Source organism: Gambusia affinis, linkage group LG11, assembly GCF_019740435.1.
Source record: "Gambusia affinis linkage group LG11, SWU_Gaff_1.0, whole genome shotgun sequence".
NCBI classification, from domain to species: Eukaryota; Metazoa; Chordata; class Actinopteri; order Cyprinodontiformes; family Poeciliidae; genus Gambusia; species Gambusia affinis.
The window spans coordinates 7,563,068-7,586,768 of record NC_057878.1 but is presented as its reverse complement, the minus strand read 5'-3'; the positions used below and the strand labels follow the sequence as shown (position 1 = coordinate 7,586,768).

The following is a 23,701-nucleotide window of genomic DNA, read 5'->3' as shown; positions in this document are numbered from 1 at the left end:
TAGTATTAGCCTTTGTTTTATTTCAACCGCTTATGCATCGATTTTTGTAGAACCTATTGTAGAGCCATTTTAAAATAAAAATCAGAAATCATTTTTCTCTCATCAGCTTTTGTCTACAAAGCAGAAATATTGCATTTTGAGATTGAGTAAGAAAACAAAAATCTGTTGATTCATTTAACTTAAAGCCTGGCAAATTCAGCCTTTATACAAGATGGTTGTACTTTAAAACATTACAGTAACATGTTCATGAAAGAATGCTGAGGCCGCATTGCATTTAAAATCACAGTACTGTGATTTTAAATGCAATGCGGCCATATTGGATTTTTGAAGTCAGTGTAAAATAAACTGTAATTACAAAAACAAAACAAAATCTTTGTATTGATTTTGAAATATTAACATTCAGGAAAAAGACCGGGCTCTTTTGGTATTTACTGAGGTTGTGATGGTGAAAAAAAAAGAAAGAAAAGAAAAACTTCACTTGATATAGTAACCGGGTGCGTCGTTGTGTCACATAGACGATCTTCGAACAGTGTGTACAGCTGCTGCAAATCTTGGGGGTGAGGCTGCGAGCAAGCGGACGCGTATGAGGCGAGGAAGTCCGAAGCTTGCTGTTGTCAGGCGAGCGGGGTAGTCATGGATAAACCCCGAAACCCGCCGCTTTAGCGCCAGTAAAGGTCGCTCCTGGAGCCGGAGGACGGGCGGAAATCTTCATACTCCTCCGCAGCACCGACGGACACGGCGGAGGGCTTCCTCCGGTTTCCTCCCTGCTGGAAGAAATGTGGCTGAACCCGGAGGAAGTTCTGCTGAAAAACGCTCTGAAGCTCTGGGTGACCGTAAGGAGCAACGACTTCTTCCTGCTGCAGAAGAGGAGAGGCCACGGAGAGCACACAAATAAGATAACAGGTAAACAAAGAAACACACACAAAAACCCCATAAGAAGCAACAGAGGGGAGCTTCTTGTGATGGTGTTGTAGGGTGGGAAAGAGCTTAACAGAGGGCCGGGGGGAAGCAGGTGGGAAACAATAAAAGTAGAAGGAAGGCTTACAGGTAGACTATCAGTAATCTCGGGGCGTATGGTTCACGCACTACACAGTTTACAGCGAGTATTAAAATCAAAGTTCAGCAAAGCTCGGAGGATTATCTTCTCCTCTGGAGCTGACCTTTTGACAACAGGTAACAGCTTAATACATAACCCAGCAAAGACGGCGTCCTGAAGCGTCTCTACAAAGACAAGTTTTTAATAACCAGGCGTGTATTGCTCTCCTACTCTGTTGAAATGGCCAAAAACAAGAAGTCTGGTCAAAACACACCAAAGAGGACTCAGAAATGTGTCCTTATGCTTGTGAAAGTGTCAACACCAAAGGAGAAGTCCCTGAAGCACCTGGGTTTTCAAACGGGTTTTTCTACTGTTGCCTATTTACATCATCATTTAGATGAGCGTCAGCATGCCTGCTATGTTTCTGATTTTATTTTTTTGCTTTCCTTGAGTCATCCCCACATTCCTTGAATTATTGACCAATGAACAAAGCCGGACCCTCATCCAATGATCCAGTTTATGCCCGTTAAAGGGACAGGGGCCTCAAATAAAATCAGAGATTCAGAAATTAACACAACATAGAGTACATGTGGTTGGTCCCACAAACATCCATACTTTTCTTTTTTTGTGTGCATATTTTGTGATGGAATAAGATAGAGTAGCACTTAATTGTGAAAAGCAATAAAAATGTTCAGATTTTAACCTCTATAGTTAATATTTTTAAGTGAGTCATTTGATGTCTCTCCCAGCTTTGCGCCACTAGAGACATTTTTCCTCATTCTTTGTATCAGAATGCGTCCAGTTCAGTACGAATGGTTGAAGAGTGTTGCTGAAAACCAATATTTCTAACTCTGCCACAAAGTTTTTATTTTTCTATTTTCTTTATTTTGTTCAGTTGTATCAATTCCGGCCTTTGACTGGGCCCTTTCTAACCCTTTCATTGCATTTCTCCCTGTAGGTTTAGACTTGTTGCCTTCCTGAAATCTCCAAATGCACGATAAAGCTTTCAGATTTTTTATTTTCTTTTTGCTATTGAAAAATTTATAAAATCATGTCTAATTTTCCTTTTACTTCAAAAGTATGTGCTGCTTTTTTTTGTGTTGCTCTATCACATAAAATCCAAATAAAATACATTATAGCGTGGCTGTGCTGTGAAAAGTTCAAGGAGTACTCAAGGCAAGCGCAAACTATGAATTAACAATAATGTTCTTCACTGTAACGTCTTTGTAGTCTCAGTGAAAAATCTCCCTAGGAAACTGACTTCCTGCTGTAACTTACTATCAGACAACGACAAGGTTTGGGAATTTTTATGACACTTTGCTGTTCGGTGGTGAAAACGTTGCTTTCTTTAAACCAGGTGTTGGTTACAGATGCAGCCTGTCCGACTGCGCGTCACAATGCGGCCCGCTTGCCGTTTCCTCTAACTGGTTTCCTTTCTGTAATTGGTTTCTGTGCATCGGGCTGAACTGACACTGGAAGTTGGTCCCTACAGTCACATGAGCGGCGCACACACTTCACACACTACCTTCTTTATGCGCCGTCTTCCTCCTTGTGCAGAATCCCATTTGGAGTTTCTCTCTCTCTCTCTCTCTCAAAAAACAGAATAGTGGGAACTTCCTGGTTGGGCTTCACTAAATATGTGTTTGTTCCTGCTGTTCTCATGGCAAAAGGGGTGAAAGGTCAAGTGCTGATGTCTTGTTGTTCAGGATTAACTATTTCAATGTCCTCTGCTTTGGTTTTCCCGTTCCAGTAGCAAGCAAGGAATGAGTGTACTTTAAACTTTAAAAAAAAATAAATAAATTACTTCTTGTTTTCCATTTATTCTTACATTAAAGTCACACATTTCAGAGGATTTTATTTAATGAAAACAAAATAATGCATTATTGACAAGAGGAAGGAACACAATCTTAAAAAGTAAAAAAAATAAAAAATCTGAAAAGTGTGGACTGTATATGCTTACCTGCTTTTTACTCTTCCAGTGCAATCAATTTCTTTAGAAATCACTTTTGTTTTCTGTGTTTTTTTTTTAATAGCCTGCCCTTGTGTTTAATCTCAGTATAAATCCGGTTTCTCTGTGAAGGCCTCTGAGGTTCCTTGGAGAATATTAGTGGAGCGAAAAGCCAAGTTGGAAAGTAAAACAACATCCAACGTTGGAAAAACCTGTTGTCAGGGCAACACTCTCCAGGTTTCCACAGAAAACCTGCTAAGCCCCGTGGTTGGGTGCCAGGGCAGTCATTCGTCCAGCTCTCCGTCGCGTTTTTTGAGTTAAAAAAATGTTCAAAGTTGAGAGGAAATTTGAAAATATCACTTGATAATTATGTGTTATTGAAAGTTTGGAAGATTAATACCTGAACAGCAACTATAAAGTCTTAAAAAATGCAAACATTTTAAAAAGACTTAAATAAATAAGCAATGCTTAGCCTATAAGTAAAGACTGGTTGCCCGCCAGGCTTATAATACACTGGGGGGGAAACCCTGGCTCTGCTGTAATATTGCCAAAATAAAGTAATAATTTTATGACCTTATTCTGAATAAAAAGTCATATTATGACTTTATCCTACTAATACTACTTTATCTTTGTGATTTAATACATTTTTTTAGTGTGACCCTAATACTCCATTGAACCACACAAACAGCAACAGATCAGGTTAGATTAGTATCAGGAAATAAATTTACATACATTTTTGAGGAAAATTGAAAAACATGAAGGTTTACTGGTGCTTTTTTTTTTGTCCTATATACAAACACGTTTGATCTGTTTTGCAGATAAGACTGGAGAAGAATTTCAGTTTCTAGATCTGCGACGCTGGTCGAAGGGGCATGAAGGCTGAAATTGAGGCGCGCTTCTCTCTCAAAGCTGTGAAAACAAACCTCAGGCATCACACAGAAGAGCTGGGAAACGAAACATCTGCAGCTTTTCAGCCTGTTGATCTCATACAAATCTCCCCTGCCCCCCTTAAAGTCAAGAGTACTTCATCTTCTCTAATTCTCAGATACAGTGCAGACAAACAAAAGCTTATATTTAGCTTTTTAGAGATGCGAAAGATGACGTTCGGGTTTCAGTCGTCACAGCGGCGCTTTCAGGCGGCGGCGGCGGTGCGTGCAGAGAAGCATCAGGGTTAATGGGTTTCCTTTTTTTCAGCAGAGTAAAAGCTTTTCTGAGGTTGTGGTGGCAAACGGATGGTTTTGTGTTGCCAGGCTGCCGGTCTCTGCAGCTTCAGAAACTGAAGATGGGCTTTAAATTTGCCTGTGAGCTTTAAGTTCCTGCTGGCAAAGACTTCTGCAAACTTTTCTTAAACCATGGTACTCGGTTAAAGTTTCTTATTGTAGATTTCTGCACTCAGCTTCTAACATCTCCTGATGTCCGATCTGTTTCTGTTCCCTCATGTTCTGTGTAGATGTTTCAGTTTTTTTTTTTGTTTGTACACCAGACCATGTGGGGGTGGGGGGATGGCTAACGCAAAGATAGAGATCTGTTCACCTTCAGAGCTTTGAAATGCAGCTGCTGCATTCTGGATACAACATTGCTGCCTTAGACGGCTCAAAATGCTCAGAGATTAAAGCCAAGCTGGACTGGGGCTTAAAACTTAGCACTGTGGTTTGTTTCAGAGACCGCTAAGGCTTTAAAGCAAACCTGAGCACAGAGACGGCCTCTTATGTAGGAGTTTGTTGGTTTAAAACCATAGTAACATTTCAGTGCTGACTGAAGTGTGACCTTGGTGCAAGAAAGAGGCCTGCAGTAACGACACACACCAAAGAAGCCAACAGTGTTTACATCTAAGACCAAGAGTGTCGAGATATCTAGCAGTCATAGCACTTGAGTTTTTAATTTTTGGTTGTTTTTGTTTGACATTTGTCCATTTTATTTAATAGAAAACCTGCGTCGCATGTAATTATGAAGTGGAGGGAAATGTTACTGAATTTACATGTTTTTCGTTTTACAAATGCAAATCTGAAAAGTACGGCATGCATTTCCATTCACCCCTTCTGAGCCAAAACTAAGTGGCATGTTTGTCTGCAAGTCTTTCAGCATGTGTCTCTGTCAGCTTTGTATGACTAGAGGGAATCATTTTACCTCTTATTCTTTATTTTATTTATTTCGCAAAATAGCCCAGTTAGACCGGATAGAGAGGATCTGTGAACGTGAAGGTCACAGATTCTCAATCAGTTAGGTCTGAGCTGTTCTCGGTCTTCATTTAGCAAATGAATTTACTTTACGAATCCATGACAAACCTAAATTGATGACTTTTACTAAAATTCTTTTTTATCCATACCAAGCTATGAAAATCATAAAATCAAACACAAACCTGAAATTAAATTGCATTGGTAGGCTGAGACTTCACACGCGCAGCATTTCCATCAGCGTGCGTCTGTACTGTTATTTAGTCAAGAAATCAGATGCTGTATTTTCTTGCGTTGGTTAATGTGCGGTGTAGGAAATGGTCTTTGTAACTTGATGTTTCTGGTGACTAAATGAATCTGATCTCTGCACCAGATTGGTGACTTTTTTTAGCTTAATCTCTAGTGGTTTCCTTCTGTGAAATTGTTGCTTCTACTGAATTTTTGTTGATCAGGTTCCTGAGCAGACCTTTAGCGCGCCTTCATTTTGCTCTTTTTTTGCTGGTTAGCTTTTAATAACAGGTTGAATCATACATTTTGCACAAGTTTGTGCATAAATATTCTTATAAGATTAGATTTAGTACAAAAATAATATTTTTTGCTGCTCCTTCTTCATAGACCACCACTGGTAGTATAACAAGCTTATATTAGTTGGGCTATCTGCTCATGTAGCAACCTCACTACCAGTTGCTTAACATGCCACAATTGGTTCACCCACTATGGGGTATTTAGTTTCCACACCACGACTGCCTGCGTTTTTGTGAAGAGAAATATTCCCAAAAGCTCAATTTTTTAAAGTTCTTTTCTTCAAGGGAAAAGTGAAACTCTGGTAGTGTCTAGCAACAGATGTGGGAGGGGCAATCCTGTACTACTTTTTGGTGCTAATACCTGGAGAAAATTCTGGTTCGTCCAGCTCTTTCTGCTGACTCATCGACTGTACACCATGTGGAAAGTTTAGCCGGTCCAAAACCACAACTTCATAAATCTTCATGCCTAATTTGGGTGTTAAACAGAAAAACATGGGCTTAAATTCATTATTTTTATTTTTTCTCAATGAAAGATCAATTTGGTGGTGTTTACTTTTTATGGATTGTCTGTTACATTCCCAGAGTGAGTTTTTTATATGAATATCAATATGAACATCACAGCCTCCTGAGACCTTCCTCTGGAGTCCAGTACTTCATTTCCAATCCACAAAGGCAATTCTTCTTCTTGCGATGTCGGCAGGTCTCCTGGTTGGGGCGCTGGACACGGTGCTGGACTCCAATGCCAGGGTCACGCCGTTCCGCATCCTGCTGCAGGTTCCCGGCTCTCAAATCAGCTGGGTCATCGCCAGCGGTGAGTTGAACCAGAACTTTCTTACCATTTCCTGTCTGTTGTCACCACGCAAAAACATTTGACGCGTTTTTCTGCCGCTTTACTCAACAGGAGCCACCATAGAGGAGGTGAACAAGCACTGGGACTGGCTGGTCCACAACCTGCTCCAGTCTCTGTCTGTTTTTGAGAACAAAGAGGATGCTGCCAGCTTCGTCAAAGGAAAAGTCAAGGTTTGAACCACGCCCGTGTTTGTATTAAAAACCGCTCAAAGTGTAGGCTTCATGTAATGAGCACAGGTGATGTCCGGTGCAGGGCCTCATCGCAGAGGAGGTTCGGGGGCGTCAGGCCGCCCAGGAGGAGGATCCAGAAAAGTTCAGAGACGCCCTTCTGAAGTTTGAGCTGCACTTCGGCCTCCCTTCGTCAGAGAAGCTGGTGACCTATTACTCCTGCTGCTGCTGGAAGGGCCGGGTGCCTCGGCAGGGCTTCCTCTACCTCAGCGTCAACCACATGGCCTTCTACTCATTTCTGCTGGGAAAAGAAGGTCTGAACACCAAATGGATGCATTCACACCAACCCTTTTTAGTCTTCTTTAATCAAACTTTGGTTCGTTTGCCTAGAAAGACTGGAGCACTTTTTCAATCGACTGAAAAAGTCAACTCTGGTACACCTACAAACCTCGGTCTCGGTTTGGTTGAAGTGAACTATGGCACAATTCGAATGAATATGTGAATGAGAGAGGACTGGAGACCGCTCCAAAAACAGGAAGTAGAGTACAGCATAGGGCATTCTGGGTAAATACAATCAAAACAAACCAGAGTCTAGAGCTAGCGGGAGAAATGATTTGTAGTCTTTTACCAACAACAAGATATAAATACTGCCACTGCTAAAATCTGATGCTACTCCATTTCTGTTCATATTTCACAAAGAAGGAAGTTATTCTCATTGCCTTCTTCAAAGGTTCTTAGAGCAGCACCACCACAGGCGAGGAGGGGAACAGCTTTTTCAGAAGGTTTCGTTTGTTTGACACAGTCCAGGGTGAAAGTGAACCTCACCAGCTGAAAACATGACAAATTCCAATTTTATTTACTGAATAATTGCAAAAAAGAACTATAAATATTCTAAATGCTAACAGAGCTGCTTGACCTCATGCTCGTCTGTCTTCCCCAGTGAAGTTTGTGATTCCCTGGGCGGAGGTGACGCGGCTGGAGCGGGTCTCCACCGCTCTGATGCCTGAAGCCATCCGGGTCACCACCCGAAAGCGGCAGAGGGAGTTCTCCATGTTCCTCAACCTGGACGAGGCCTTCGGGGTCATGGGTCAGCTGGCTGACATCACCCTCAGGCGGCTGCTGGACAGCGTAGGCCTGGAGCTGGACCGAGTGCTGCAGCAGACGGCACGCATCACCAAGAGGTCAGGGCTGCTGCAGGATCTCCGTTTAAAAAGCTTCTGGAGAAAGATTTAGATGTTTAATGGCAGAGTCTGTGGGTTGCGATCAGTTCATCACTTCGTGTTCAAAACGTTCTGCCTGACTATTTAGAGGGCAGTCGTACAGAATTGTATTTTCCCTTTTAAAAAAAAAATCTTGGGCTAATACAAAAACATGTCAATCATTTTCTTCTTTTAATGGTTTAAAATTAGGTTTTTTGCATCAGTTATGTGTTCAAAATATCAAGCAAAAGTCTGATACCTCTCAACTAAAACCTGCACACAATCTAATGAATTCATCAGGTGAAAGTCAACAAATGACTTTTGAAGCAAGTGCAAAGTACAAATTATTATTATTAGGGTTTAATTATTTCTATTTCAGCATAAGATCAAAACTGAAAGAAGGAAGAAAAAAAAAAAACTGGTTGCACGCTCTGACCACAAAGACACAAAACAGGAACTAGGAACTAAACATGCTGCAAAAAGAAGTTAAAAGATAATAGTGAGATGGATACATTTAGCACTTATGCATAATTAGCAATTTTAACATTTTATAATTCCAAACTGCAAGTAATCCATTGTTTTTTATGAAATTATAAAAAAATAACTTGAGTCACTACATTTCGTCCAATTTTTTTGACTCTGCATTTTTCTTCTTCTTACAAGCGTAATCTTAATCAGTAGTCTTTCAGAACGTGACTTTTTAATACATAAATAAGTTTAATTTGTACCCTAAACCCAAAGACAAGAAAAATGAACCCAAAACATGAAAACGAACTGCTACTAAAACTAAAAATGTGAGAAATTCAAACATTATAACATTGGTTTGATAAGATGATGATACTTTCAGGAAGTTTCATAATCTAAAAGTAGTTGAGACACTTCTGGCACAGTTGAAACACTCTGAAGGGCCATAACCTCTGTTGACACTGAATCGAGACGTTTCCTGTATTTTAAAGTCAATAAAGAGACTGGCTTTACAAAAAAGTGACACCAATGCTGAAAAAAACGTTTATCCACTGGCTCATTTCTGTTGCCAAACAATATAAAATATGAAATTTTGTTTGTTTGTACACTTCTGTTGTGATACAGCTTTTAAATTCCATTCATAGTGATCTTAAAATCTTAAAAAGGTTTCTTCCTTTTATTTCTATTTTTCAAGACGGTCTCTAAAATCCCGACACTTTAAATCTAATCTAATTCTCAGGTTCATCTCTCTGTGACCATCTTCCCCTTCAGGATCTTGGAGGAGCAGGCGATCAGAGAGTACGTCTTGGCCTTGTTCCGGCTCCCGCGCTCAGAGAAGCTGTACGAGGTGGCGTCGTGCTCGGTGTGGACGCCGCACAGCCGCTCCCATACGGCCGGGACGCTCTACACCACCGACGGCTATCTGTGTTTCTCCAGCAGAGAGGAGGGCAGCTGCACTCTGCTCATCCCCCTCTCTGAGGTACTGAACATGTCGCCATCTTCTTCTTTATGTAGTCAAAGACCTTCCTTCTGAGGGACTATGGCGCCATCTACTGTAGCATGCTTATGTCTCGCACATTAATAGCAATTTTAATAATTTAGAGTGGGACTTTTCCAAAACAGATGCAATTTCTGGTTAGGGTTAAATTAGGACACTTTCTCGTTTATTCCCACTTAGAATATGCTAAAATTACACTCACTTGTTTCTTCTATTTCTAACATCAATGTATCAACACTTCTGGAAAAAAATAAATAAATTTGTACAAAGGTGTCCGCATTTTTTACACATTATTGCACGTGAATGTGATTGTTGGACATACCTGACCAAATAATTACTGTACAATGTTCCAGAAGAAAAGCCAGCTTTTAATCAACACAGTTTTTCGTTATTACAAAATGCTGGGCTTGAAAAGATTAACATTTTATTGTTCATATGTACGGTTTATTTTAGCCAACATGCCTTTTTGTTGAGCTTTAATGCACCTATGCTGGTATTATCCCATTCCAACTTCTCTTTAACTACTATAAGTAACAATATTGAAAATATTTTTTTAGTAAGTTTTCATATTGAGAGTGGAGGTGACGTCACACTGTGTGTGTGAGAGAATGCTACTCTTACAACCATATCTACAATATTTTCACCAAAAATGCACCAGACAGACACTTTGTAAAATTGAACGATTATTTATGTAAACAAGTTTGTTCTTATGTTATTTTTTTCTGTCTCCTGAACCCGCTGTGCCGTTTGTTAATATACAGTGTTGATGTTAGCTGGACGTGTTAGCTTCAGTGGTGTTTGCTGGTCATAAGAAAATCAGACTTTTGAGTTTCCAGTTGATCGATTGGCCGTTTCTGTTCATCTGCACGTTGAGGCTTTAAAAATTAAACACCTTCATGTGACTCTATTGGTCATGACTGAACTGAAAGAGTATAGAGGAATGTTTTTCTGGTTTTGTGGGATTTTCTTTGTTCAAGCTCATCTCTATTGAAGCCTGTGAGGTTTTAATTTCTTCCCGACAGCTGCACCTCTGTGGGCAGAGAGACTTTTATCTAAACAAAACCTTATTTATGTGAGCAGTTTATTTTGAGAAGGCTTTGTGTTTACTTTAACCGGGTGCTGGTTAAAGAGTAACACGCAGATCCTTCATGTGGGTGGTAATGTTTGCCAACTCACGCCTTCCACGTTTTCACAGAAGGTAAAGTTTATGAGTTAAATTATCTTATTGATCTCTAAAAGGAAACGTACATGCAAAAAAATCTGAACGCTCATCCACTTTTAAACTGGAAGCTGGTAAAATAGTCACCGCTTCTTTTTTCCTGTATTTTATTTTACATCGTTAATGATTTAAATTCATACTTGTTTTGTTATGGTGTCAGTGGGTTTAGTGTTAGCAAATCTTACAGTTAAACATTTCCCATCAGCCTGGTAGCTTCCAAATAGTTTTTTTTTTCAAATAGATTAAAATAAATAAGTGCCTATCCCGCCTTGTAAAATGTGATTATTCTCCAGCTGTTCACTCTCTTTTTATATCGTCATGCATTTTTTTTCTTCCTTCATCAATGTGGTTTAATTAATTATCAAGATTAGCCCTGTCACTATAAATCAGTCAATAATGATAAAATAAAGTGAGCTCAGTAATTTCCATTTGCATGATTTAGTGTTTTTCTCTTTTCTTTCTCTTTCTACCGAAAACTGGATGAGAAAAGTTTTCATTCTGGTCTCGACTGTTTTTGAAGGACAATTTGGTTTACGGACACTTCATATTTCATTGGGGCCTGCCATAGCAAAGTATTTCAATGCCACGGCAGGTACCTCTTGTTCTACACCTCAAAATAACCACCGCTTCATATATATATATATATATATATATATATATATATATATAGATATCTATACGTATATAGATATCTATATCTACTTATATAGATATGTGAATATATATAAACATACTGGATCTCGAAATTTACCAACTGAATTTCTTGTGTCTAAGCAGATAAGCATTATTTCAAAATATCTTGTGTTTTATAAACAGTTATTTATTTGGTAAGAAATTAACGTTATTTTCTGGTAACGAACTGCCACAAAGTATAAATCAGATTTTTACTTTTGTGTTGAATGTCTCTTTTATAATCGATTTACCAAAAGAAAATAAAAAAATTATTTTTTCCCCAAATTTACCAACTTTGGCTCACCACAGTTCTTAAGTAGATGAGTAGTATTTCAAAAGAGGAGAAGAATTCTTATGTTTCTTGAACAACAACAATATTTGTTATTAATCTGTTGCTAGGAGATGAGCATGTTTTGTGGTAACCAAGTGCCACGTAGAAAACATTTGACAGTTATTTGCATTAGCACAAACATTAGCAGTAGTGTTTTCCCTAAAATAAGCTTTTTAGTTATCTTGTTTATTTATTAGCCATGTTTGGCACACTGAATGGAGGAAGTCAATGTCAGACAACATGCTAGTGACCCACATGCCACTGGCAGCATTTAGGCTAACATTAGCATTTTGGCTAATTTTAGCTGATACACTAATCTTAACATACTGAATGCAGTAAGTTCACGTCACTCAACATGCTTGTGACTTTCCACATGCTATTGAGTACATTGGAGATTACTTTAGCATTGATGCTAATTTCTAGCATCAGAATGCTGGCTTCCAACGGACGAGCACACTTTGGCAGGCCCCGGTTAAATTTCTTTGTTTATTATTTTGGATTTTTAAAATATCCTCCACTTCCAGTGTTAAATGTTAATTAGAATTAAAAGCAAAATATTGATCTTTGAGAATGTGTTCTTGCATTTTTCTGCCATTAGCGTTGGATCACTTGAAAATGGTCTCAAAACAACAATATTATCGTTTATCGCAATAAATTCTGGGACACTTTATCATCCAGCAAAATTTGTTATTGTGACAGTTATTGTGTTTTTTTTGTTTTGTTTTCCAGCGTCACGCTTGCGTTTTCATATTTTATTTCAATTATTTTTAAGGAACAAAGTATAAGAATGAACTCATTTGGTATTAGCTGAAGTGTTGAGTAGTTAGAAGAGCTATTATATTAGGATCTATTTTTATTTCTTGGATTATAATCAATGTTTTAGACATCAGTTGGATTCATGTATCCAAGTGCAAGATTCTTATTTAACTCGGGATGATTTCCTCGTCTTTCCGTTTCGCACGTAGACGTACGAAGAAGTCTGCTATTTTAGGTTCTGCGTGGAGAAATAATCCTGTTTCCCTTCATTCCCCTCCCCCCCCAACCAGGTTTTGTCCATAGAAAAAGCAGAGAGCACCAGCTCCCTTCCCAACCCGGTCATCGTGAGCATGCGGACCAAAAAGGCCTTCCAGCTGATAGACCTGCAGGACCGAGACGACCTGGTGGAGAGCATGAACTCCCGGCTGCGCACGCTGCAGTGGAAGCACTCCGTGTTTCGCAGCAGGAAGGGCAGCAGGAGGAGTGTGGTGAGAATGTCAGCAAAACAGTTTCACCATTCTGTGATTTACTCTCCCTTTAATTATTTCACGTTGAGCGTTTCGGATAGCGTTCCAAGCTTGACATCTGCTTCTCATCTTTGCTGCATTTCTACTTCCGTGGGCGTTTATCTAGAAGTGCACATGTCAGCAATACTTTGAGAGCATGTAGATGCATTTAATGTAGCTTTCTGATCTGAGATTTTAATTGGAACGCAGCAGTAGTAGTTAAAACCTGCTGAGAGGAAGAGGCCCTCATTATGGACTGCATTAAACAGACCAACAAAGCCACTATGATGTCAGCAGCAAACACACTTGACATTTGGAAGAGAAGCAAATGAAGTGGGATTCTTAGTTTTTGATTTAACGCTGTAAATTGTTCTTCTCTTGCTCAAAAAAATACAGTTTTTTAAATTTTTTTTAAAAATCTCAGATATTCTCTGCTCCCTCTCAAATGTTTGTTCCTGTGCTCAGATTGCATAAATATGTTTTGCTGCCATTTAATTCTGCTTCTCATGCTTTAACTTTCTTAGTGGGTATAAAATCTGACATTTCACATCTCTATTTTTGCACTTGCAGATTGTCCCTGCTCCCTCTTGTAAAGTTGTAAACCTACCCGGCAACAGTTGCAGAAAATAAAAAGTGTGACTTTAGCGTCACTCCCGACTTTGGGGCATTTGTGTTTTGTCCGTGGAGAGATTCTCGTGTAGCTGTAGAGCTGTTCTAGAAGATATTTCTGCAAGAGGCCTTCAGTCTGAGTGCAGAAACACAGTTCTGAGAGACGGCGCTGCATGTCTATACATGGAAGACAGGAACATAATATCTGAGAGCTGTTAACTTGAAAACATACAATCTAAGATTTTTTCAAAGTAAAAGTCCTTGTATGTGTAACCCTGCTTTCTCTTTTAAATTTGAGAACTGTCATTACGACACTAAAGATTCCACAAAATTGCACACAGAAGCAGACATGAAAGTTCAGACGGGCGTTTCGTAGGATGTGAAAGTGTTGGATGAATCAGCGTCAGTGTTGAGATGCGTTGTGCGGTGGAAGCAGGACTTTACTTGACAACAGGTTCACGAGAACGGGCCGCAACAAGATTTCAGAAATATTTTTTTAGGTAAAGGAAAAATTCCATCTTTTGTTTTATTTATTTATTTATTCTTTTAATCAACAATTTTTACAAATCTCAAATTATCTGTAAACAGTATTGAATAATTCAGTCCAGGTCAAAAAAAATAAATCTAAAAAAATCCACATGTGGCATATTTAAGCTGATAATTAGATGCTTGAATCCACAAAAAAACAAACAATAAAATGTTGCCACAGGACGTTACACGTTGCCACAGGAGTCCCACAGGGTTGAGTACTCGGACCTCTTCTCTTTCCCATAAACTCTACATCATCTGGTCTCACATCTCTCATACCATCAACATCCAGCAGCCAAATACATGAACATAAACTACCGGTACGCAGACTTTGCTTTGGCAATTTTAATATTGTAACGTCTCACACTACCAGAGACTTAATCGAAAATTTCCTTGAGATGTCAAATACTGAGATGCTTTTGTGAGCGCACACAAAAAATTGTTTTGATACAGATGCAGGTGGCTTGTTAAGCTATAAATATATCTTCCATATTCTACTCTTGGAGAAATTAATCAGAATGTTAATTCAAGATATCAGAAAAAGAAAAGCTGTCCAGATTTTAAAAAAAAATGTTTGAGACATCGTTTTAGTTCTGCCTCGTTTTTACCTTCAAGATGTTAGCAATTTAATTAATTTTAATAATTTTAATTATAAATATTAAAAACATCTCATATGTTTTTAATATCGACGTCATTAAAGATGTCTTCAATTAGAATTACGACTTGTCGGAACAAAAACTAGCTTTTTGGTCAGTCATGATTTAGTTATGTGTTGATGTCTGAAATGTTTGCTTCAGACAGTCAGAAATTTACTGTAGATATCTTGAATTAATATCTGACATTACTTAAAGTAGCCAGAATTTAATTAAAGATCTCTCGTATATTTCTAACAATTCATTGGTATTTTGTCCAATCAAAATATAACTAGACATATTGTAATTAACTAGTATGTTAAAGTAATTTTGGAGATCGTGGTGAAGCTGATTTTATGTTGAAATGGCATGCCATGGAGGTGCTGCCATGTGATTGGCTGGCTCATTATCCGGGTCCAACTGAACTCTACCTGATGAAGAACCACTTGGATTTTATATTTTTACATTTATGATGTTGCAGTAAAGCTTCTGTTTAGATACGAGGAAGCGAACTGTTTTATGGAGATGTAATTTAGAATATGTAGAACGCAGGGTTCTGCTTTTGAAGCAATTTCTCTCCGTTTCACATCAACACTTCCTGTCTGACTGCGAGGCGGCTGGTTTGCTCTTTACGGCTGGGATTTCTTCAGCTTGGTTCGCTTTTTATTTTCCTCTGTTAATTTGAAAAACTGCGAACCTGACGAAAAGAGCTGCTCTCTGAAATGACCGGGTGAAATTCAGTGGCGCTGACATAACTCACACTCCACTCCACTGCCTCCCTCAGTCGTCCCCCACACCCTACTACACCTTCTACTACGACACTGGCGAGGAGGAGGTGGAGGAGCAGGTCCTCCGTAACACCGTCAACAGCGAAGCTCTCATGACGGCCTTCCACCAGAGCCGGCCAGGAGACAACGGCAACAAGGTAGAAGTAGAAGAAGAAGAAGAGAAATGCTTCTCTCTGTGATGCCCCCGTCCCTTAAATCGGTGTCTCTTAAAACCTCCTTTTGTTCGTAAGAGTGTTGCTTTGTTTCTGTCAGAGCATGGAGCTGGTGAAGGAGCGGCTGTGGGAGGAACATTTCACTGAGTTTGGCCGCGGCGTTCACATGTTTCGCACCGAGAAGATCCAGAAGCTGGTTGCCATGGGGATCCCGGAGTCGCTGCGAGGGGAGCTGTGGATGACGTTTTCTGGTAAGAGGAGGCCGAAGGAGAGCTGGAGGGAAGGATGTGGACTTTAAAGGTTTAATGTTGTTGCACAGCACCCTCCAAAGGTCTTTACACGTCTGTTAAGACAAATCAGGTTTTCATTTTTGTAGTATCTAGAGTGCCGACTAACAATTATTTTAGTAATCAGTTATTCTCACAATTATTCGCGCAATTAATATGTTTACATTTCTGCAGATTTTTTATTTAACCAAATAAGCTAAACTAAATAAGTAATTAAATTTCTTTTTCAAACAAGAAAAATAAAGATTTTATTGCCTAAAATGCTGGACTTTAGGGTTCTCTTGGTGAATTTGAACTGGGTGAAGCTAAAACTTTGGGTAGAACATTTTTACAGATAAATGTCATCTTAAATTCAAAACGGGTATGTTTTTTTGACCATTTGGATTGACTTCTGCTCTTTTTTGAGTCCTTTCAACAATTAATCAATTACTGACACTTAGCATGTGCTGTGTCACAGCTCGTTTAAACCCCAGGAAAACAATGTACTGCAGCTCTAAGGTTCCTAGATGAAACTGAAACTCGTGGATTAAGTCTACTCAAGTTGCAAAATGTTCAGTACAACTGCAAAAAAAAAAAAAAGAAAAAAAGGCTGAATTTATTGCAAGAGGTTTTTTTAAACACATCAACAAATGAATCTGTGGTGTGAGGAAGATTTTGAGGACACTGCACATGCTGGAAAAAACATTTGATTGCAGAGTTTGAGCTCTTCAATAAAGTTTTATGTCACTAAAACCACTTTAGGATGAGTGGGTCTGCACACAGAGAGAAGTGCAGATGGAGACGCGTTCCTACCTTCACATCCTCTTCTTTCCTTCAGATTCGGAGCCGATGGCACTTTTCCACCTAGATCTGAAGTCTGCAGGTTCATTTTGGTCTGTGGTCACTTCCTGTGTTCAGTCACACTTCCTCATATTGAAACAGCCTCAGCCAGCAGTGGCCAGCTGGTTTAAAAAAAAACAAAACAACAACCTGGAACTAAGTAGAAGGTGTACCTGTCAAACAACATTTTCATTCAATATTTCCTCTTAGGAAGTCAAAATGTTAAAAGTGTTTTCAAGGAAAAGATTATGTTCTGTTTCCAAAATTGTAACTTTTAAAAAGTATCTGCTGTTAGCTGAGGAACAGGCATCGAGCTTCCTGTAATTTTCCAAATGTGGGCGTACTGATGTGCCCTGAGTCAGGTGAAGAGTAACAGTGCGATGTCACAGAAATCTGTCCTGTCCTGATCCCCTGGCCCACCTTGTAAAGCTGAAGCGGTGAACTGTCCATTGTTTTTCAGTTCAGAAGCCAAAACATGCGTGTCAGAAACAGCACCTTATTCATCACCCACTTCCTTCAGCGGTGCAGTGAAGCTTGACGCCACCTCAGAGCAGTGAGAGTTGTTTTCTTGTCTCCCCGTCCGTCTTTTGTGCAGACGCGTGCTCCGAGCTGGACTCCCACCAGGGCTACTACGCCGGCCTGGTGCAGAAGTCGATGGGCCACAGCAACCTGGCTACGGATGAGATTGAGCGCGACCTGCACCGTTCGCTGCCGGACCACCCGGCTTTCCAAAACCCCACCGGCATCGCCGCGCTCAGGCGAGTCCTCACCGCCTACGCTCACCGCAACCCAAAGATCGGATACTGTCAGGTAAAACCCTTAGACTGAACAGTTCTTTGAGCGTTCAGAGCTCAAAGAACTGTTCTGTTCGCCTCCAACCTTTTCAAAAGTTGATGCAACACACATCGTTGTATGGGCTTGAGATTTTATGTAATAAATCCCAAGTAGTTTCTAATTGTAGAGTGGAATTAAAAAAGGTTCCTGCGCATCCTTGATAAAAGTTTACATTCATTAATCTAAAATTAAGGCCTTAAATGTCCTAACTTCACGAATTAAAATGTAAATTTTAATTACACTCAAATATCTAATACTAACGCCTTAAAACGTCTTAAATTAATTCATTGAAATGTATTTCTTCCTCCAGCTTGTGAGTTTTGAGTAACTTCTTCTTCTGCCCTCGTTGCTCTCCTCCTATGTAGTCTATGAACATCCTCGCGTCCGTCCTGCTGCTGTACGCCAAAGAAGAAGAAGCTTTCTGGCTGTTGGTGGCCGTTTGTGAGAGGATGCTGCCAGACTACTTTAACCGCAGGGTCATCGGTAAACCATCACACATTCTGTCTTAAACTCCTAAGGTGTTTATTGTGTTGTGGTTTTTATTTTCAAACTCTTTCTTCTGAGACGCCAAAAACACCCAGAGAAGCTTATTTTTAGCACGTAGTGGCTCATTTCCTGTGTTTCACAGGCTGTTTATTTTTGACCTGCCAGGTGCTTTTGAGGCAATTTCCACTTTCTTTTAAATGTCCACAGGCTTCTTTCATCTCTAAAGCGGCAATGATTGCTTTCCGAGAATCCGGCTGTGCGGCGCAGGTTGGACGGAAAATAATAAGCGGGAGTCATTTTTACCCTGTTAGTTAAAAATGTAAGAGGGAAAAACAACAACAAGTGAATCCAAGTGATGAGCTGCCTGTGTAATTCATGAAGTGTGCATCACTGCCTCTAAACTGTGGAGCTAATGGGGGTAAAACAGAATGTGGTGCTGGACAGTCTGACGAACGCTGCCGGTGTTGCGCTGATGCTGCCATCCAGTGGCCAGAATCGGAAAAATAATTTTTGTTTCTTAAATGTTATAAAACTAGAACTTTTTCCTTTTTATTTACCGTAGATAAAATTCCTGTGGCTTTTTTATTTTTATCTTTTGGGTCTTTTACAAATCCATTCATCAGAAAATGCTAATGTTTTTTTTTTTTTTTTAAAGTCATAAAACAAAATGAGTAATTTATTTGTTTACAGTTTAAAGCGAACATGTCACATGTTATGAACAAAATTTTGAATGCTTGACTGCTGTATCATTTGGAAGATATTATATGACTTTTGTTGGGATGTTTTTCCCCCTATAATGCCTAAAGATGTATAGATGGTTGGTAGGTTTTTACGCTGAAGCAAAGTGACTTTTGAGAGAAGGCTAAATAATATTGTTTTTCTCCTTTTCATTCAAAAAAAATTTCATTTTAGACTGTAAATTAAAGAAATAAATAATAAGTAATAAAATGAGTTAGTTTAAACCCTTTCCAGCTGTCAAAGTTAAAAAGGAATCACAATCAGCATCTTGACTGACCAATTCTGCGGCATACTTATTTATTTTAGTCACATTTTGAAATCATTCACCCCTTCACCGATTCATTGTGAATGCGTTATCCATGTGTGGTGTCTATAAGACGCCTTGACTCTGCCTTCGTGCCCCTACAGGAGCCCAGGTGGACCAGTCTGTGTTTGAAGAGCTGATCAGGGAGCGCCTGGCGGAGCTGGCGGAGCAGGTCCCGGATTTGTCCACGCTCTCCTCCGTCTCCCTATCCTGGTTCCTCACCCTCTTCCTCAGCGTCCTGCCCTTCCAAAGCGCCGTCTGCGTGGTGGACTGCTTCTTCTTCCAGGGGATCAAGTCCATCTTCCAGCTGGGCCTGGCCGTGCTGGACGCCAACGCCGCGCAGCTGTCCGCCTGCACCGACGACGGACAGGCGCTCATGATCCTCACCAGGTGGGTGAATGCTGAACCTCAGGCAGCTGAAATGATGCATCTGGGTGTCGTTCTGACTTTATGCGAGATAAAAAGAAAAAAATAAATAAAACGGATTCATGTTTGATTGAAGCCATTGAGTGTGAGCTCCCTCCTTCGTCGTTTCCTCTGCAGTTTTCTTGATCAGGTCGGGAGTGAGGAGTCGCCTTGTGTTTCCCCGCCGCCGTCCGCCGCAGAGGAAAACGGCTGCAGCGACGCCGATGCTCCTGCTGTGAGACACACAAACATCACTGACCTCATCAGCGAGGCCTTGGCGGTGAGCGCAGAAAGCATATTGTACAAATCCGTCGTGTTATTAAAGGATTTTATCACCAATTTTTAAGAAACCAGACGCCTGATTCCGGCCGACACCGTTTTGTCAAAGTTGCTAAAGGAAGGAAAAATATCTGTTTTTCGTTTATCGCCCAACATCGCGAAGATCTGGGCACATTTATTGTTGCACTTCTTTATTTTTTATACTTTCTTGTTCATATATTTTCTTTGAGGGCTTTGTGTTTCCTGACTTTTGTATTATTTTTTTAAGGTGCACTGGTCTTTAAAAATCCTTACGTCCCAAATCCACGTTTGACCAGCACAATTTTTTGTTTCGTCTGAAAAGTCGCAAAACGCAGCGACAAACTGAGGGTAAAATTTATGTCTCTCGATGGTGATTTTCTTACCAAAACCTGATTTATTGGTGCTCAATAAATTGGTGCTCTATGTTTTGTTCATAGATTTTGTATTAGAAAGTTTCTGGTTTTTGTATCGGTCAATTTTAACGCTGCATTAAACAGTTTTGCCGTGTGACACGCACCATGTTTATACAGTGAGATATCAGGCACTTTCTTGGTGTAAAAGTTGTTTTGTTCACTGTGAAATCCTCTTTTCTCTTGACAGAAATTCCGAGACCTGACGGTGCGGCACATCGAGCGTCTTCGCTGTCTGCACAGAGTCCGGGTTCTGCAGGCCCACGAGGACACCATCAAGGAAAACACTGTGAGCTGCCCATCTTTTCTTCTGAGTGAACGTAAACACACCTCTGTATCCGTCAGCCTCATTCGTTGTGCTGTGTGTGTCGCCGTGTGTGTAGCTGCGCCTGGTGTCTCCGGACGTCTCCATCTCTCCCGAGAATCTGTCCGACCTGTACGACCTCTTTAAGGTACTCTCTCTCGTTCCTCCCCCGGTTAGAATATCTTCTGATGTTTTCTGAACAAAAAGAGCCGTCTCCTCTGCTCCGCCCCTGCAGACGGAGCACTTCATCACTCTGTACTGGGGCGACAGCAGCTCCGCCGCGGCGGCAGAAGCTGCGGCCTGGCAGCACGGCGACTCCGGTCACTCTTTCGTGGAGCGACAGTATCGGCTGGACCGGCCGCAGTTCAAAAGCCTCTACGGGCTGCTGGCGCCGTGGCCGTCCGGGTCCAGCCAGCACGCGGACACGCTCTCCAACCGCACCTTCACCCTGCTGGCCCCGGACCGGGACAACCTGGTCACCTTCAAGGAGTTCGCCAGCTGGCTGGGTGGGCGGCAGCGAGCGCATCGGCTCCGTAGCTGATTGTTGGGAGACACAACCGCCTTCCTGACGTTTTCCTTTTGTTCCAGACACACTGTACTGTGAGGAGCTGAACGAGAAAATACGGCTCCTCTACCGCCTCCACATCCCTCCAGGTGATTATTAACGTGATGAAGCAATGAGAGTTGCTGTCAGGACTGTGAGTGACGCGCTTGGCTCTTTGCTTGCCTTCAGCTCTGACAGAGAGCGATGATGAAGCGTCCCTCAGGAGCCCCCTGCTGTCCACTAACAGGCCCCTCTACGTTAACAAAGAGACTCCAGGTTCACCGAAACACACATTTCCTTCAAAGTCTCTTTTAAACACCGTATACACTCTCTTATAAACCCGATCTGATTACATGTGCTCTTGTGGTTTCAGGAAGAGAAGACGACGACTTGAAAGACTACCAGGAGCAGCTGAAGCAGATGCTGCAGGATTTGGTCAAGGAGAAGGAGAAAGACGCAGACAAACCTCTGCCGCTGATGAATCAGGTGCTGAAAACTCGAACATCTGCAGATTCCAGCAGATATCATTTTAGACTTTTAAAGATTTTTACTTTTAACGCTGGCCAGCAAGCCCCAGCTAGCCATGGCCTCGAGTCACAGAGCGCACCGAGGATGTTTCTGTGCGACTCAAAACTTTTGCCTAGCAGAAAAGTTCACAGAGAAAAAAGGAACTAGAAATTTAAGACCTAGAACTAATGCATTAAAGGTCAACTGACATTTTTTGAATGAGATTAGGACATTTTGAAGCCTTACCTTAGACATGCAAATGTAAGACTTTTTAAGGATGTGCAGACAAGCCTGTACTTGGTTCAGGTCCTTCGCTAATGTGGAAGCTAGTTGCTAGCAGAAATTGTAAAAGTATTGCTACTTTGACATATTTTTACTCGAGTAAAAGTAAAAAGTGTCTGAGAAATTTCTTGAGTAAGAGCAAAAAGGTAATTGTTTAAATTTTTTTTTAAAAACACTGCAAAAAGTTTTTCAGTCCCGTTAATCTAGTAGTCGTATCCAATCTACACACTGGAGGGGTTGGCAGGAAGTAATCTTCAGTTTTGCCTTTTATTTATTTCTTGATTCTTGACTATCAAAACATAAAGCATGTAATATTTAAAAATTACATCATACTATGGAAAATATAAAGTTTTTTGAAATTTTGGTATTTAAAAACCAAAATGACAATTCACATGAATAAAACAGAAATTACAAAGTAACAAAATCAGGCGAAAGAAATTATTTTTTTTCCCCAAAATCCATTTATTCCAATACAAAGCTTAGTTTTTGCTAGAAAACGTTAGTAAAGTAAATGTATCCGTTATGTTGATCTAACATAACAACCCTGTATTAAACTCTAACATCTGCTCTCGTTTCCCAGCGAGAGTTCATCCAGTTCTGCAAGACGCTCTACAGCATGTTCCACGGCGACCCGGAGGAGAACGACCTCTTCCAGGCCATCGCCACGGTAACCAGCCTCGTGCTGCAGATCGGCGAGGCCGGTCACCGCGAACAGACCAAAGCGTCGGCGGAGAAGCCGGCAAAACCCACGGCGTCGTGCGACGGGGCTCTGGCCGCCGCCGACGAGTGGACGGTGAGCTACGCTCAGATCCTGGCCTCGCTGCTCACCGAGCAGGCGCTGGTGAACTTCTTCGACAAGCCGGCCGACCTGACGGAAATGATCGCACAGGCCAAACGGAACCAGTACCAGCAGCGGGCGGGTTTGCTCTCGCTGCAGAGCGGGACCAGGTGACTGTGGGAGGCAGATGAATTGTCTGCGACATCCGATCAAGACGGAGGCCTCACCCTGGAGCCTGAATCCCACAGGCCTGAGCCAGAATGCCCTCTAACTCCTCCGTGACGACGAAACGTTCAGGATCGTCCCGTCACGCTCTAATCAGCCGCTCTCTACAACGTTTACACACTCTGACTAATTACAGCATTAATTATTATACCTCCTTGATTACACCAACTCACCTGCCTTATCAGAACATTTTACCAGTCCACCTTATGCACTGATGGGACAGATAAAAAAAAAAAAAAAGGTTTGTTTTGTATTCATTTAGTGCTTCTGTTTCTGTCATAGGAAATGTTTTCAGATGCTCACTTTGTAATTAAAGACATTTTAAAAATAATTTTCAGTTCTTTGCATTGAAGTTGACAGACATTGGCCGGCCAGTTTATTAGGTCATTGATTCACCAGGGTGTGGGGTCATCCATGCAAATGTCTTCCTGTTCCACAGGGTTGCTCTGTTGGATTGAGATCTGGTGGCTGTGGACGGTTCAAGCAACAATTCCTATAAAACAAATGGTACATATATTGGTACAAAACAAATGGTACATATATTCTCCAAGCCAGGAAAAAAAAACCAAAACCTTTTCTGTCCTACAAGATAATACTGGGACTGCTGCAGGTAAATCTACTTAAAACAAAATAGACACCCATAGATATCTCCAGTGGCTTCCAGGACATTTTTGTGATACTAGATATCAGGTGGAATCTACCAAAAAAACTGTTTATTTTATTTTATTTTTTTTTATTTTCCAAAAATCAGCCTTCTTCCATAATCATTCCAGGCCTCAAACCTAAATCAGAAAGTCTGTGGGGTGAGCTGAACAGAACAGAGGATAATTAAAGATGATCTAAACACATTGTGCAAAAATGGTCAAATAATTTCAAGTTTGGAAAATGTCTTAAATTAGGGTAGAGCTGTCCAAAGTGGGTCCTG

At 40.7% G+C, this 23,701-nt stretch overlaps 1 protein-coding gene across 1 annotated transcript; it reads left to right on the top strand.

Annotated features, from left to right (window-relative positions):
• The first annotated feature begins 516 nt into the window (after nt 1-516).
• On the top strand, nt 517-23,102 carry LOC122840431 (TBC1 domain family member 8). The gene is made up of 20 exons (XM_044132862.1): nt 517-903; nt 6,383-6,493; nt 6,584-6,702; nt 6,785-7,013; nt 7,640-7,880; nt 9,135-9,342; nt 12,629-12,826; nt 15,398-15,538; nt 15,654-15,804; nt 17,255-17,469; nt 17,859-17,976; nt 19,126-19,411; nt 19,565-19,706; nt 20,327-20,425; nt 20,520-20,588; nt 20,676-20,946; nt 21,029-21,094; nt 21,174-21,260; nt 21,358-21,470; nt 22,354-23,102. Exons 1-20 carry the CDS (start codon nt 777-779, stop codon nt 22,723-22,725), a joined length of 3,363 nt encoding a protein of 1,120 aa, XP_043988797.1. The 5' UTR covers nt 517-776; the 3' UTR covers nt 22,726-23,102.
• The last annotated feature ends 599 nt before the right edge of the window (nt 23,103-23,701 follow it).

Bases quoted from the DNA above. Each gene is read 5' to 3' on its own strand.
- LOC122840431 (XM_044132862.1), top strand. From the start codon at position 777: ATGTGGCTGAACCCGGAGGAAGTTCTGCTGAAAAACGCTCTGAAGCTC. The intron at 15,539-15,653 runs GTAGAAGTAGAA...TGTTTCTGTCAG, and splicing joins CAGGAGACAACGGCAACAAG to AGCATGGAGCTGGTGAAGGA. The intron at 20,947-21,028 runs GTGGGCGGCAGC...CTTTTGTTCCAG, and splicing joins GGAGTTCGCCAGCTGGCTGG to ACACACTGTACTGTGAGGAG.